At 37.2% G+C, this 17,693-nt stretch overlaps 1 protein-coding gene across 1 annotated transcript in view; it reads left to right on the plus strand.

The window, feature by feature from the left end:
* Nucleotides 1–13,060, plus strand: part of GUCY1B1 (guanylate cyclase 1 soluble subunit beta 1) — a 44,067-nt gene extending 31,007 nt beyond the window's left edge. Inside the window, exons 6-14 of the mRNA XM_066279684.1 lie at nucleotides 88–318; nucleotides 1,452–1,568; nucleotides 2,639–2,772; nucleotides 5,480–5,677; nucleotides 8,308–8,545; nucleotides 9,532–9,672; nucleotides 10,205–10,359; nucleotides 10,692–10,818; nucleotides 11,878–13,060. Coding sequence (XP_066135781.1) covers nucleotides 88–318; nucleotides 1,452–1,568; nucleotides 2,639–2,772; nucleotides 5,480–5,677; nucleotides 8,308–8,545; nucleotides 9,532–9,672; nucleotides 10,205–10,359; nucleotides 10,692–10,818; nucleotides 11,878–11,901 — 1,365 coding nt within the window. The 3' untranslated portion in view covers nucleotides 11,902–13,060. The remainder of the gene's footprint in view (nucleotides 1–87; nucleotides 319–1,451; nucleotides 1,569–2,638; nucleotides 2,773–5,479; nucleotides 5,678–8,307; nucleotides 8,546–9,531; nucleotides 9,673–10,204; nucleotides 10,360–10,691; nucleotides 10,819–11,877) is intronic.
* Nucleotides 13,061–17,693: the final 4,633 nt, after the last annotated feature.

Genomic DNA, 17,693 nt, shown 5'->3' on the forward strand with positions numbered 1-17,693 from the left:
CCAATTCTCAGAACCAGTTTCTTAGGTATTTAGGTTAAGTCCACTGAAATGCAGACAACTAACACCTTTTCCCCCTTTGACATCTAGGTCATTCAGCAAAGAAATGAAGAATGTGATCATACTCAATTTTTAATCGAAGAAAAAGAATCTAAAGAAGAGGACTTTTATGAAGATCTTGACAGATTTGAAGAAAATGGTACCCAGGAATCACGCATTAGCCCCTATACTTTCTGCAAAGCTTTTCCTTTTCACATAATATTTGACCGGGACCTAGTGGTCACTCAGTGCGGCAATGCCATCTACAGAGTGCTTCCCCAGGTAAATGACACCACTTCCATGGGGCCTGAGACTAAAGACCACTAATGCACTATTGTTACATGTTACTATTCATTTATTTAACCCTGTTACTGTGTATTAGGTGATGAGCAGAACGTCATATATTACATGTTTAAATGTGTGCCTTAAGCTTACAGCTATTTTTCCTACAACAGGCATTTTTTTTTTTTTTTCTATTTTAATCACTTACAGGGACAGTGAGAATGGTATACTTTTTTAAATGAGAAAATGGACAACTTTTTAGTAACAATCAACTCTATCTAAAAACAGCTTTCAGATCAACCTTGGACATTTTCAGGGAAATAAAGAGAAAACAACAGAGATTATCATGGGACTTACTAGAAAAAGCACCAAAGGACAACAGTATGGAGAGGATGAGAACCTACATTTGATTTGCATTATTCTGACCCACTTGTAAAATCCTTCCTTTCTACTGTACCAACTTTTGGAGTTGTAAATGACATGTATCTAGAGATACTATTTTGCTTGTAATTAAAGAGACTTGATAATTCAGGATTAGCCCAAATGGGATCAGGCATAATAAACCTATAAACCCAGAAGCCTGGGCACTTACACTGGTTTGCCTCTCCCCATTGTGTGACTAAAGTGTTACTTGGCCTCTTTCTGCCTGTTTTCCCTTTGTTATAAAATGAGGATAGAGAGTGAAAGAACATGTAGTTTATAGTCCCTAGTCCATTATAAGCAATCAGTAAAGGTTCCCTATTATGATGATTAACTATCTTTTGATAAACTATGTTTGCTGATGGTCTTGATGGTTAAATTTTAACCATTTGCATTTCATAACTCATGCTATGGTTTAAAAAATAAATTTCCATTCCTTTTTTCTTTGAAGATACTTTTTTTATTTTTATTAGCTTATATTTGAGTGTTAGTCATCTGAATCCATATTGGTTTTATGCTCACAAAACTATTTGATGTCCATCAGTTGAATCACCGAGTTGCATAGATCGAGGTATGAATCTATAGTTGAAGTTCTTTTCTACAAAATAATGTATTTCTGTACTTATATATAACCTGGTTTAATCTAGTAATATCAAATGCAAAACTCTTTTAAACAATTTAGTGTTTTTATTTCTTTTTATCTACATTTTTAGCTCCAGCCTGGCAATTGCAGCCTTTTGTCTGTCTTCTCTCTGGTCCGTCCTCATATTGACATTAGTTTCCACGGGATCCTTTCACACATCAATACAGTTTTCGTGTTGAGAAGCAAGGTAATTAAGATATGATTTTATAAAATGTGAGCAAGTAAAGTGTGTTACATACATACTAAAAGTGTCCCGGAGGAAAACGTAGCTACTGTGCCATTCCGGAAGACAGAGGAGGTATGGCTAGACCAGAAGCCGACCTCAAGGAGAGTCCGGCTTTAAAGGCAATGTAACTGATTATTGGTTTGCTCGAGGAGCAATGGGATTGTGTCATGTGCTCAGATTTTACAAAAGTAGGTGCTAAAAATGCCTTGCTGGGACAACCCAGTTTCACATATTAAACCAGTATCTTTTATTCCCTGTATAACTACAATGTCCTATTTTAAAAATCAGAAGAATGGATAAAGATTTAAAACAAAAAACAAACAAACAAAAAAAACTTCACCCAATTTCTTAAAGCCTCTGTTATTCTTGGTTCCATTTTTTGGGCGGAGAGGAAGAGTGATAAAATATTTATTCATTTGTTAATTTAAGTAGAACTCAGATCTCACTGTTGCTGTCTTTAGGATTTATAGAGCAAAATGTCAGGGGTCCCCAAACTTTTTACTCGGGGCCAGTTCACTGTCCCTCAGACTGTTGGAGGGCCGGACTATAAAAAAACTATGAACAAATCCCTATGCACACTGCACATATCCTATTTTAAAGTAAAAAAACAAAACAGGAACAAATACAATATTTAAAAATAAAGAACAAGTAAATTTAAATCAACAAACTGACCAGTATTTCAATGGAAACTATGGGCCTGCTTTTGGCTAATGAGATGGTCAATGTGCTCCTCTTACTGACCACCAATGAAAGAGGTGCCCCCTCCGGAGGTGTGGTGGGGGCCGGGTAAATGGCCTCAGGGGGCCGCATGCACGGGGGCCGTAGTTTAGGGACCCCTGGTATACACTCTTCCTCCTTCCTCCAGCCTCCCTGAAGGTCTGACGTATACACACATTGAAACTATTGCTCTGTGAATGTAGGGGTGGGGAGTGAAGAGGCTTGGTTTATTTTTAATGAGACCTGATATTATGTGTTTGGTTATGTCTTTAGTAAGACTTGGTATATTAATGGTCATGTCTTGCCTTTTCAAGGAAGGGTTATTGGATGTAGAGAAGTTAGAATGTGAGGATGAACTGACTGGGACTGAGATCAGCTGCTTACGTCTTAAGGGTCAAATGATCTACTTACCTGAAGCAGACAGCATACTTTTCCTGTGCTCACCAAGGTAAGAGTTTTTAGACTAATTATAATGAATATATGTACCCATCTTTTCCTAACAAAGAAATTCAATAACATTTTATTCAATGATGTCTACATATCCTGAAGTATAATTTCATTTTCGAACTATTCTAGTATATCTCTCTATAACAAAGATGTCATTTACAATTTGTAAGAAATTCAGAAGAAATCATGTATTCTGTTTTACTTGCTTTGTCTTAAGCAATTTGCTGAGTTTATGCCATTAGATCATCCTACAGCTAATCTATAATTAGCTAATTCTATAGCTTTGTAGCATCCAAAGAGTCATCATGCAGAAAAGTAATTCCAAAAGCATGTAATATGATGGTATAAATTATGGGCATATTTGATACCAAAATGATTTAAAATTTGTTTTTTGTTTTTTTTATTAATTTTTAAAATTTATTGGTTTTAGACAGAGAGAGGAAGGGAAAGAGAGAAAAATATCAATTTGTTGTTCCACTTATTTATGCATTCATTGGTTGATTTTTGTATGTGCTCTGACTGAGGATCGAATCCACAGCCTTAGCATATCCTGACAGCCCTCTAACCAACTGAGCTACCCAGCCAGGACTAAAAATTGTTTCTGGATTTGAACTACCTTATATTTAAAATATTTAGCTATTTTTATCAGGATACATTACTGAAACTATATTATAAAATTGACATTTATGTTATTTGTAATAAACATCAGAGGGAAGTAAAACTATGGGTTAGTGTTTTCCCAATTTGATAAGGTATTTTACTAAAAGATGCATGGGAATTCAGGACACAAAAATAAATCAAAATTTGCTTCAGATCAATAGACAGAGAATTCTGGAATTTGTTATTAGGTGAGATTTCATGTATTTATAACTTTCTATAAACCAAATATATGCACAGTCATTAATAATACAATCAAGAAAGAATGTTTTGGTGGGTTGTTGGTTAAAAATTTTATATAAAGTCTACCATGATTATTTTTGACTTCTAGATACTACCAAAATTTCTAAAAATTCTAATGGACTTTGTAACGCCTTCTTTTAATATGTTAATATAGTATTAAAGATTGTGTAAAACTAATTATGATATTTTTCCTGAGACTATATACCATAAAAATAAAAGAGACAATATTAGAAAATATAAACTCTTTATTTTTTCACTTATAACCTACACCATTCTAATTATATATTTATTTGCTATCAATACTTTTTTTTTTCTTCTGCCTCTTCCCCAGAAGAGCTTCAGCAGACCAAGAGCTTCTCAATAGGGATGATCACTACTTGTGGTGATAAAGCTTTCTTATGAAAACAGAAGCAGAAAATTTGGAGTCTGTGTGTTCATTACCACATGCAGAAATTGGTCACATAATGGCACATTTTCAGATTGTTCTGTGGTACCAGTTTGTGCGTAGAAAACTTGATGCATACAATGCATGAAAAAAAGGGGTCAACTAAGAGCAGTCTTACTTCTAAAACAAATATTTTCCAGATGATAAGTATAAATTTAGAAAAATGTTGATAGTTTATTAAAATAAAATTTTAAAATGAGATACAATTTGATTAAGTTTCTAACTCAATCTTAGCATTTATAACCGTTCATCTTTATTTTAAGCTTATAATCTTTTTTTTTTTTCTGCTCATGGACAGGCCTTTTATACCATTGAGCAGATGATCTGGCCTCTTTCCAGAGGGGCTATTTCTGCAAGTGAGCTTTAACTTACATATCTAACAAAATCTAAAGGAACCGTGTGCTTCATTTAGATTTTGATCATTTTATGTTTCTATATTGGAATGCTAATTTTTGCTTTAATTTATGGACATTTCTGCTGAGATTTATTATAGGGAGACATACTAATAATTCATAATCCTTCAGTAAAATCTCAAGTCAATTATGTCATTTTAGAGAAATTATTATTGTGAATGCCCAGAATTACTTTGCATTTAAACCAATTATATAAACTTAAAACATTTTCACCAAAGATTTAGTTTTTAAAAAAGCTACTTTTCACTTACCAAATCCTCACTAAAAAAAAAATCACATTCTAAAAATGACTTTAAGTTGCAAAAATGCATAAAATTCAGCAAGTTTAAATACTCTTTCAAAAATATGAGAAAAAGAAAATAATAGTAGAAGAAATTTGATTCAGAAGAGTACCATATACAATACAGGTCAGAAAATCATAACATAAACAAAAAATATATTTGTTGAAGATGGATCATAAATCTTATAAATTTTTAATCACCATATCTAAAAAGAAAAAGCAACCAGTTAAAAGAGTTACAGAATCCATAAGAAAAAAATGAACTCGTTTCTCAAAAGCAGCACAAATATCCTTGTTAAAGAGAGTAAAAATAAATTATTTTTCATCTCTTGATAATGAGAAAGAATGTGATAATAAATCAGAGCCTGTGTTAAACACCTGAGCAGGTTTGATGAGACCGCTTTCTGTATTATCTTTCAATTGAGGCTGACAGCATCAAAAAGTGCAATTTGGCACAAATGAATCTTAAGTTCACAGCTCTTTGGGAGATTTTGAAATCTTTAAAAGAATAAAATTGTATTCATTGTATGATTCCCATTATTTCCCCTTCAGCCTGAGAAGATTTAGAATGGCAGGAGATGACAAGATTATACTCCCTGACAGTAATCAGGGTTGGTATTGTCATCTGGATGAGTTGGAATGATTTTTGCCGCCCTTCTCTGTATGACAGTGTGATGAATCTGGACGATTTGACAAGGAGAGGTCTGTATCTAAGTGACATCCCTCTGCACGATGCCACACGTGATCTCGTTCTTTTGGGAGAACAATTCAGAGAGGAATACAAACTGACCCAAGAACTGGAGATCCTGACAGACAGGCTGCAGCTCACACTAAGAGCCCTGGAAGATGAGAAGAAAAAGACAGACACGTAAGTCTGTATAGCCTTGTGCTGGCAGAAGGGCCGGGCTGCCAGGTGCTGTGTATTGTGACTCTACTCTAGTAGAGATTAATAATCAGATAAAAAGGCGTGAGAGCCATTTTATAGATTAAACCCTTCGATAAACCCTTCCATATCACTTAGAATGAAATTATGCATGCAGAAATAAATCAGTCTTAATGGGAATGGAATATGTCTTCTATTTTTACAAACCAAAATGAAAGAATGAATGCCAGAACATCTCTGTGAAAATCATTAGAATAACTCAAATACTTAAAATCCAACTATCCATTCATTCTTTCCTTTATACAAGGAATATATTCTGAGCATTCTGTATATGCTGGGGTCTGGGTAAGTTCTGAAGGTTACACTGAGCACTGCACTTAGAGTTGGCCATTATATCAATATTTTTAAAGATTTCTTTTCTAGGACTGAATTATTTTAGGACTTGGCTGATAAGACTCTGACAGAGTGTAATGTCATCTGTAATGACAACAATTACATCTCTAAAGGCAAACACCAATAAAATAAGTCAAAGTATAAATTTATTTTCCTATGAATGGTAGATTAAATTATAAAATATTGGGCAAATAACATGAAAGTAATAGTTTGTTTTCAGATAATTCATTTTAAACAGATATACATTATGCATACTACTTGGCCTTGTTTGCATATATTAATTAAAAACACTAAGTCACTGAGTCACTGATGTTTATAAGATATTTTACCCAGGGCCTGTGTGTTCATTTTTAATACTTACGTATCAGGAAGGCATTTTATTGAAAAATTGAACTAATTTGTCTCACTTCCATGAGAACTATTTCACTCTACTTGAACATCCAGAATGTTGGTAACAACATCGCTTTCTATACTTTTCTAGCATTGATACATGTGTCGTTGCCGTGTCGTTGCCGGGGTGGATGCTGTGCCCACATGGAAACACATCAGTTAACTATTGATAGCATGGATAGGGAATGCCATTTAATGCCTGTTTTTACCCATAGCTTTTTAGCTCATTGTCTTGACCTTTGTATAATGAAGGTGAAAACTGAGTTTAGTTTCTTTTTTTATATCACTTAATGTTAGTGATATAAAAGTCCTCACAGCCCTAAACTGAACGCTTTAATCTATTCAGGTATTTTGAAAATTTCAGAATGTATATAAGGCAGGCAGCTCAAATTCCTGCCACTGCTTGAAAAACAACTCAAACTCTGTTTTATTGGTATGTGGTACACTTTATCCGTGAAAAATACCACATTTTGTGGTGCTCGTAAGGCAGTCCTTAGGACTAAGGTTCAAAGTCATATGAGTTTGTAAAGTGAGTTTCTCAGTATCCTGCTCTGGCTATTACATTAGAAAACCACCCGAGTTTATTTATTTTTTTGTAGATGTTTGTTTTTCAAGCCGATTTAATTATAAACTCTTTATTATTTATTTTCGTTAAAGCCAAGTAGTTCTATTGTTCACATTTAATATATATATATATATATATATATATATATATATATATATATATATATATTTTAAAGATTTTGTTTATTGATTTTACAGAGAGAGGAGGTGGGGTAATGAGAAATATCAACTCACAGTTGTTTCAGTTTCGTTGTTCATTGATTTCTTGTATGTGCCTTGACCCGGCAAGCCCAAGGTTTTGAACCAGCGACCTCAGCATTCCAGGTTGACACTTTATCCACTGTGCCACTACAGGTCAGACTACTATTCACATTAAAGGTGTATTCAAATATAGCTTTAAATACTTTATTAAATTTTTTCTGTTTGAAGGTTGAAATGGAAAGACTGGAGAAATCCCACTAAAGCTGGGAAAAATAATGAGAGCTCAGCTCCACATTATAAATTAAACTCAGCACAGTCTACCCTTTGACGTAAAGAGGAAGAAGGGAGGAGGCCTCATTTTGCCCTCTGAGTCCTCGTGCCAAGAGCCCAAACATCTCCCTGGTGTCCGCTTCTCTCCTAGTAACTCCATCAGTGATCACCTTTCCCCTGTTCTGTTCACCACACCTGTCCTCTCAGCATGGTCCCTGATGTCATTGGCGTAGTCTCAGTGTCGACTGGAGAAACAAAATCTTTTCTCATCTAGATCAGGGTCCCCCCTGTCTTACCAGTTTCTTCCACAGAAGAGTGAGGCATGGATGTGACTGGGGAGAAACCTGCTTCCTTCAATATGACTTGACAACTGAGATCAGATTCTTATTCCAGAAAGATGAACCTGTTCTTGGTGTTGTGCTGTATGTGCAGTTTTTCATGCTGGTCATGGTGACTTTTATACCATGACTGTCAAAACAGCAGGGTCAGGATACTGGACAAATGACAACTGACGTTTTTGGTTTAGTGTTGCTTGGCTTATTTTGATATAGTATGGATTGGTTTGGCCTTGGGGACATCTTATGTAATTAAAACAAACAAATGATTTATTTAGTTTATATGTCTTGTTTTTACTTATAAGTATGGCTAATATTTGATACTAGTTCTAGAGATTGCCCTATACAAATCCAGGCCCTTTGGGTGCAAATGACGTTGATGTTCTATGAACTGGCCAGTAGAAGTACTAAACCTATTCCCAATATTTCTTACCATGGCTTTTTCCTAATCCCTCTAAATAGGTTGCTATATTCTGTCCTTCCTCCATCCGTTGCCAATGAGCTGAGACACAAGCGTCCCGTGCCTGCTAAAAGATATGACAATGTGACCATCCTCTTCAGTGGCATTGTGGGCTTCAATGCTTTCTGTAGCAAGCATGCATCTGGGGAAGGGGCCATGAAGATAGTCAACCTTCTCAACGACCTGTACACCAGATTTGACACACTGACTGATTCCCGGAAAAATCCCTTTGTGTATAAGGCAAGTCCTGACCATACTGTAATGCAGTGCTGTTCAGACCCTGCCCTCCAGGGGTGCTGCAGTCAGAGTGCTCTGTAGCCTTGGTATATAGTAAGTCCTCCTGTATGCAATACTTATCGTTATCTTAAATAATCACCTCTTTCTATAAAATGTTCTATTCCTTGTAACCAAAATGAGTGGAGGAGATGATTCCCTAGTTAAAGGAAATGTTTAGCAGCTTGTTGGCACTTACATGTACAAATCTATGCAGGTTGTTTATCAAACATAATCCAATCATAGCATTCATTTTAGTGCTCTGTAAGAGACATTCTTACTGAAATATATAAATGTTTTGTATGGTAAAGAAGTCATGGAGCATGAGAAAGGTGCTGGAATTTTAGATAACATCAACTTGAAGATAAACATTTATAAGGCATTTCTGCCCTTGGTTTCGATGAGAAACAATCATATACTGGAAAAATGAGGTCAGTGGAATTCTGTTTCATAAAGGAAAGAATGTTAACTAAACCATCCCCAGGCATCTGGAGCCATATAAGTGCCACAAGAACTATTTAGAGTGGCTTTCCCAGGTACAGTGTAACACTTGGTGAGCACATCATAAAACTAGATGGTTAATGACCATGATAAGTCATTGAACTTCAGGCAGGGGTCCCTTTGCCAGCAAACCATCACTGCTTTAAAGGGTAAATAAAGCATAACAGTGTTCTACTGAATTATAAGGGTATCTGAGGTGAGAAACCAGGACGTACAAAAGAAAAAGTAAGGCTATGTCTACATCTGCCTGTAATAAAAGACCTCAAATGCCATGTGTATAAATTACAAATGATTGCAAAGTTTCATGTTGTTAGAATTTTTTGAGAACTAAGGGGGAGGATAGTTTAAAGTTACTGATAGCCTTGGACAAATGTTTTTTTGGGTAGGGGTAGCAACTGAAGCAGTCGTGTTTATGCTAACCAATAAATATCTAAGTATATGTGCTATGTCAGGTGGAGACTGTTGGTGATAAGTATATGACAGTGAGCGGGTTGCCGGAGCCGTGCATCCACCATGCACGATCCATCTGCCACCTGGCCTTGGACATGATGGAAATTGCTGGCCAGGTTCAAGTAGATGGCGAATCTGTTCAGGTTAGTAAAGCGAATATATATTATAATAGTGGTCGCAGACCTCTGTAGACAGCTGGTTTATATTCTTAACCAAGCAATCATTGATTATGTACATTTATTATGTACAAGAAGGGCATCATCATGACAAAGACAGAAATATTTTAATGAACCCATTGTGTTACATCCTTTTATAGAGATGACAAATCTCTTCACCTATCTGAAATTATTTAGTCTGTCCCATGTACTAAAAGTCATGAGCATGAGATAAAACCTTCTGTCCCTTCTGTGTGTGTGTTTGTTTGTTTTTTAATTTCTTCCCTGTGTCTCATGTGCGTTGCCAGAGTCATATCTTTGAAATCTTCAACTTTAGAAAAGGAATGTTTTTCTTGGAAGACAGATGATGTAAGGGTTTTGATTTTGTCTGTAATGCATTTGGAATTTTTCTAGGGAATTCCTAGGATCTTTGTACTCTACATTATTCTGTAACATAAAAGAAATAAATGCTAGTGTGTTAGCTATTAAAGTTACTGATGCAAAGCTTTTGTTTCTGCAGATAACAATAGGGATACACACTGGAGAGGTAGTCACGGGAGTCATAGGACAGAGGATGCCTCGTTATTGTCTTTTTGGAAATACTGTCAACCTCACAAGCAGAACAGAAACCACTGGAGAAAAGGGGAAAATAAATGTGTCTGAATATACATACAGGTAAGAGCACATGGCTTGGCATTTACTGATTTGAAAGGCAAATGTCTGTTTGCATGTGGTTTTACTCTCCAAGTGATTCTGTTACCATGAAGCAGTTATCACCGTCACTTTTAGGATTGTTTTCTATTTGAGAGGATAGTGTCATTATTTTTGCTTTAAATAATTTCACATCATCTCAAATATTCTGGATATAATCATTGTTCCTAAAAATCCTGAGTTACCTTTAAGTACAACTTTAGTGTGTGTCCTTGCTGAGAGAGACTTTGGTGCATGTCACTTTCTCCATGCAACCATTTTCCAGAATGATCTCCCTACTCCCCGTCCTCTTTCAGATGTCTTATGACACCAGAAAACTCAGATCCACAGTTCCATTTGGAGCACAGAGGCCCAGTGTCCATGAAGGGCAAAAAAGAACCAATGCAAGTTTGGTTTCTATCCAGGAAAAATACAGGAATGGAGGTATGACTAATCAGAGCCTAATTCTTTTTTTTTTTTTTTTAATATGAAGAGCTAAATCTTAATCACTGAAGCCATGTTTCATTTGAAAGGAATTCTTGTTTACAGAAATGAACTTGTAAACAAAGCAGCAGAAATACTACACCGTCAATGAGCCAGTTGGAACAATAAGTACTTCTTTGGTGATACTTTGTTATTGTCTTTTGAAACTAAAATCAAATGCACTAGACTAGATGAAGCCCTAGTCGGTTAGCTCAGTCAGTTAGAGCATCATTCCAAAACAAGGTCGGAGGTTTAATCCCCAGTCAGGACACCCAGGGGAAGCAACTAATAAATGCACAACTAAATGGAACAACAATTGAATACTTCTATTCCCTCTCCAAGCTCTTTCCCTCTTCCTCTATCTTTCAAAAAAAAAAAAAAAAAAAAAAAAAGCACTAGATGAAGACTTGCTTTTTGTTTTTTTTCTGTCATCTGGTTTAAACACCACTGAGGTGAGAGGCTGTGAGGGGAATCCCCTGGCCGTGCACTAGAGCGGATCTCAGAACACCAGTGGGCTTGCGTACACGGAGGCATGGCCAGTCTCTTCCCGCTCACAGTGTGTGATGTCAGAAACAAATTTGACACTTTGTTCCCCTATTAATGTATTGGTCCTTTAGAGAGGGTGAGACTGTTTGATTACATTTCGTTTCCTGAATGTCTACATTACATTCCCTGAAAATGCATTTAGAGTATAACAAGACTTAACAGGAATGGAATGTCAAGTTTTAAAATATTTATCTTTATCTTCTTTCAGCTGTTTTTACTTTAAATAATTTACTGGTGGGGATGGCATGCTCACTGATGTTTTCTGATAACTTGAACTGTACTTGAAGTGTTAAAGTGTTGGTCATTGGAGTTGGGTGGCCTTCTTTCACCTGGAGTCAGGGTGGGAATACCTTTGAAAAACTAGAGATATGAGTGCAGATCACACTCTTACAGAAAACAGTTTCTTTGAGGGGCACTGCAGGCTTTGTTGTCACTGAAAATTAATCCCTTGCTTCTCCCACCCACTTTTCTAAGGACACAGAGCAGGATGAGAACTGACTCGGACTGTGGGAGGGAGAAGACGGCGATCAGGCTCTGGTTACCCCCTAACATACGGCAGGCCTAGGAGCAGTCGTTACCTGTGGATGCAGAGTCTTGCTTTGTCGTTTTCAGTCATCCCAAGCCTTTCTTCGGGGTCTTTAACTATTTATTATTCAGCTTTAGCTCTACTTTTGATTCTTTTCAAGGTTTAATATATTCTCCAAATTTCGGCTTCAGATGTGAATGATACGCCCTTCGTGTGTCTTAAAATCTACTGCAGGCATTATGTGGTCATTTGTAAGTAGTAGGCACCCAATAAATATCTGTTGTATTTAATTAAATGAAACTGAGCAGTATTTGGCCTTGTGTATACGGAGCATCATTTACCAAATCTGTTTTGTGCTCTCTCTATATATGTACATGTATATTTTAATGACTATAACATATAAGGAACTTTATATCATGCTGGTGTATATCATTATAGAAATCATTTTCTAAAGAAGTAAGTTGGAAGTTTGAGGGGAAAAAGATGGGATTTATTTTCGGACTCCTAAAGTAAGAATTAACATACTATGCTAAGAAAATAAGTGACTATTTTGTAGTATGTCAATTTCCCTTTAAAAATATAGAACACACATTTCTGTTATTAAAATATTTGATTACTCATTCAAATCATGTGACAATTGTATTTCCTTTAAAATGCTAGCATTTGCATTGTATCCCTTGTATTAAATCTTATTAGCTACATGCAGCTGTTACAGGAAGTGGCACTGTTTCCCATTGAGCTGTTACATTGACTAGGGATACATATTCGGGACTCTAATCACTTCCAAGAATAAAGCTGGGACACTGTTAATCAGAGCCATCCTGGCCTTTTACTCCCAGAAATTAACTTCTTTCTCGTAGCTTAGAAGGATGTGACTATGTCCAGGGCATCACGTTCAGAAAACTTAGTTTAATTGTGACATAGAATGCAGTCCTCTTGGAATAATTGACCGGTTGTTCTTAAATGTCTCAATAATTTATTAATATCTATCTTTATAAAATGGAGTGCAACCGTGTTTGTGTAAAAATGTCAAGTTTAGTATTTCATATCAACACTTCGATATCTGTATAAATGTTTCATGTTAATGTGTAAAAGAATCTGTAATAAATTATTTTTTCACTTGTCTCTCGACATTTTATTAGTGCTCTGTTTGTAAATACATTTTACAACTTTACCCATTATAAACTTCAAATTAATTTAGACTCACGGCTATTAGAAAGTTTAATGGCTCCTCTTAGGCATATTCTCAAATGCTATTTTTCTTTAGAATCAAGAAAAGAACAGACACAAGACTAGATCTGGTGAGGGGGTGGGAAGGGCGGGAATAAACTGATAAATATGCAATGACATCAGCTCTCAAAGTGCTCACAGTCTTTTAGGAATGAAAGACACAAATACAAATATAAAAATATGTGATATTCGTAGTGATAAGACATAATTTGAGATGAAGGAAAGACTACCTAGAGAATGAGAGATGAGAGGGAGGACAGGGTGGGGAGTGAATAGGAGGAATCAGGGAGGCCAGCTGGATTTTATGATGGTCTAGTTTAAAGATGAAGGAATGCCGTGGAAGCGAGCATCTGCATCTCTGCTAGTAGCTGTGGATGAAAAAGGGGCCACGTACTGAATCTGACAAGCCCAGGGGAGGCACTGCAGGCCTTACAAACTCTGAGACCTACAGTAACCACATGGGTTACTGAACACAAATATTCTAACTAAAAGCAGGTCATGGTAGGTAGTCACGTCTTAGGCCTATAGGTTCTTTGGCAAAGGTCAGTCTTTAAGTGAGCCTGCCTATTGTCTAAGATAAAGGTACCTTTGAAAAGTCAGAATAATCTCCTTTTTCAGATCCTCAGGGCAGACCCACCTCACAGAGGTACCTTGTTTCCCCAAATACCGTCCCTGTGTGCTGTGAATAGTAATTATTAATTATCCTGCACCCACCAATGTAAATGAAAGAAGTATGTGTCTTCTGCTTTACTTTTTATCCAGTCCAGAGATTTCCCTGCCTTGCTTTCTCTCACCCCCTTGATCTACAACCAATGGATTTCATGGAACCCTCCTGAGTCTCCTCCTCTGATACTAATGTATAAAATAAGCTGCATTCTCAGAAGCATTTTCTCCCGGAAATTGTAGTTGTTTTGGCTCAGATAAACTCTCATTAGACTTTGGCTTAGGCTGTGTGTTCTTTCATCAACACAGCCTACACTCAGTGTCTCCAGTTTCTCTCCTGTTTAGCCCTCCTATGCAAAATGTAGTCTGTGCATCGGGTTTGCTTTGCATGGAGTTATCTTCCCAATTTCTAAATTTAGTGAACACTAATCAGCCTGTTTCATTGGCCGTGGTGGCTACTTTATGCAGGCTTTAAAATTTTATTCTCTTTTTATTGTTTCTGTAAAATTCCTATTCAAACAACTTTGGAGGGGAAGGTGAATATTTTAAAACATTAAAAAAAAAAAGAATTGTACAGGGTACAGCCATATGCCTCCCACCTTGATTTTTATAGTTATTAAAAATTTACTGTATTCTTACGGTTTTATTTTCTAGCTTTCTGTAGTCTGTTGGATTCTGATTTTTTTGAGATACAATTCACATACTAGAAAATTCACTTTTTTAAGGTGTCCAATTCAATTGTTTTAGCAAATTTACAAGATTATACAATCATTTAATTACAGAATATTTTTATTACCTCAGAAAGACGTCTTGTAACCATTATCAGTCACTCCAAATTAAGTGCTTTCCTCTGCCCCTGACACCCATGAATCCACTTTCTGTCCTTAAGAATTTTCCTGTTCTGAACATTTTGTGGAATTTTAGTCTATTATAAATTACAATATTTGGTCATACTGTTCCAGTTTCTGGCACAAATTTCTAAAATGCCTGGAATTTCCTAAGTGATGAAAAGGACCAAGGGTTTTTTTGTTATGTTAACGGTGACTTTGGACTTCACCTAAGAGTGGGGGCTCCTGTCCCGTGGAGCCAACCTTGTGTTTAGAGGATTGGGACTTTCAGCCCCCCCAACCCCCACCTCCGGCATCCAGTAAGGGGAGAGAGGGTGGGAGTTAAAACCATTACCGGGCCCTGGCCGGTTGGCTCAGTGGTAGAGCGTCGGCCTGGCGTGCAAGGGGTCCCGGTTCGATTCCCGGCCAGGACACACAGGAGAAGCGCCCAGCTGCTTCTCCACCTCCTCTCCTTCCTCTCTCTCTCTTCCCCTCCCGCAGCCAAGGCTCCATTGGAGCAAAGATGGCCCCGGCGCTGGGGATGGCTCCTTGGCCTCAGCCCCAGGCACTAGAGTGGCTCTGGTCGTGACAGAGCGACGCCCCATAGGGGCAGAGCATCGCTCCCTGTTGGGCATGCCGGGTGGATCCCGGTCGGGATCCTGTCTGACTGTCTCTCCCCGTTTCCAGCTTCGGAAAAATACAAAAAAACAAAACAAAACAAAAAAAAAACATTACCGATGGCCAGTGATCTAGCCTGTGTAATGAATGATACATAAATAAAAACCCAAAAAGGCCCAGTTGGAGAGCTTTCAGATGGGTGAACGTGGGCAGATGCAGAGAGGGTGTCTGCAGGCGGCACTGACTCGTGCCTTGCCGTGCATCTCCTCCATCTGGCTGTTGCTGAGTCACCCTTTCCAGTAAGTCCCACATTGCTCTAAGTTTGTGGGCCATTCTAGCACATGAAACCCAAATTGGGGGTTGTGGGAATCTTGGATCTATAGTCAGTGGGTCAGAAGCACAAGGGAGGTCCTGGGTTTGCAGTTGGCCTCTGAAGTGGCCAGTTCTGTGGGACTGAACTCTCGGCCTGTGGAACCTGATACTGTGCCCTTGAAGAGCGATTTTCATCCAATGGGCCGCAAGAATATTTGAAACAGGCAATTCCAGACTATTTAGTCAGGGGCACTGACCTCTTTTCCCTTAGATTGTAAAAAAAAAAAAAAGTCAATAGCCAACACAATAGCAGTTCGATGTGAATGCATCAAAAGTATTATACCAGTTTTCTTTTGTTAGATTGGCAAAAATATAAAATTGTTGGTGTGCTGCAGAATTTTAGTAATTGGTTTATCTGTCCGTGAGATGAAAAAGGTTGAAAATTGCTGTCCTAGAAGATAATGTCAGAATTGTAGAAAACCCAGCTGGTGCTCTGAGAATTGTTTTGTGGTGAGGAAAAAGAAGCTCACAGTGTAAATGAGTACAGAATTCTTTGTTGTGCTTTTTAAAAATTTTTAAATTAATTTTAATTTATTGTGTTAATATGGATTCAAGGGTCCCACTGAATATAATACCCTCACCCCCCACCACGTGTCACTATTTACACTCCTCTTAAAGAGGGAAAAATAATTACCTTCTTATCCTTGAGAACAGTGGTCCCCAACCCCCGGGCCGTGGACCGGTATCGGTCAGTGGGTCATTTGGTACCAGTCCACAGAGAAAGAATAAATAACTTACATTATTTTTGTTTTATTTATATTTAAGTCTGAACGATGTTTTATTTTTAAAAAATGACCAGATTCCCTCTGTTACATCCAAGACTCACTGTTGATGCTTGTCTCGGTCACGTGATACATTTATCCGTCCCACCCTAAAGGCCGGTCCGTGAAAATATTTTCTGACATCAAACCGGTCCGTGGCCCAAAAAAGGTTGAGCACCACTGCTTAAGAACGTTTCTCTTTTTGGCACCCTCACTAATGCCTTTGACAACCACCGGAGGGCAGCAGAGAATGATGTTTAGAATGCAAGTCTGGCAAAGAACAGGGAAAGACACAGGATAGCTCACAAAAGTGAATTTCACCATCTTGGTTCCCAAAAAACTGTCACCTCCTATGTGCAGCGTTGCCTTAATTTCTTCCACCAGCCCCTAGGTTCAAAGAATACCATAAAAATAACTAGTTTTACCTCATATGGCCATATACTGTATGTAACATGAAACTTATTCACACGTAAATCGTTCAGAATTTCACCTGAATATTTCCTGTAAAATCTGTAGGGAGGTGTACAAATTTTTTCAAACAAGCAATTTATAGTAGAAACTATTTGTAGAGAAGTACTGTAGGCAAACTAAAAACAAATAGCTATCGAATATAAATAAGAAAGTAGTGTTTGTTTACAAGGAAGAAAGCAAAGAACCTCCTATTTTGTATTTATAAAAAATCATTTAAGTGATTATTCCTTGTTAGTTCTACCATATTGGAGAAAGGGAATAGTATAGGATAGGGTGAAAAACCAAACCAAAACAAAACCCACTGGACAGAGAGTCAAGGACCAACCTGAGCCCAGCTCTGGCAAGGCTAGTCCTGCAGTCCTGCCAAGAACTTCTTCACAGTTTACCTTCTTAAGGTTCAGTTTCTCAATCTGTAAAAAGGAGGTGAATAAGATGTTATTTAAAGTTAATTCTTGCTCCAAAAATCCATTGTATCTTTGATAAAAACTTCAGTGAAATGATGCTATGACTCTGGCCTAGAAATACCTAGAAAGACAATATCAACTCTTAACTGTACTCGCTTTAACTGTCTAAGAACTTTGGGTTCATCAAGTGAAGGACTTTAAAGCTAACTTCTAAGAAATAAACAAATTAGAGGCAAACACCTGGTGAAGATCTTTGACTCTAAGCTAAAATAAAAATGGCTCATTTTTATTATTGTATGAGTCTTAATATGCCTGTTTCTATTAAAAATTGAACTCAGGAACCTGACCTGTGGTGGTGCAGTGGGTAAAAGCGTTGACCTGGAATGCTGAGGTTGCTGGTTCAAAAACCTGCGCTTGC

This window comes from Saccopteryx bilineata, chromosome 1 (genome assembly GCF_036850765.1).
Source record: "Saccopteryx bilineata isolate mSacBil1 chromosome 1, mSacBil1_pri_phased_curated, whole genome shotgun sequence".
In the NCBI taxonomy this organism is placed as follows: Eukaryota; Metazoa; Chordata; class Mammalia; order Chiroptera; family Emballonuridae; genus Saccopteryx; species Saccopteryx bilineata.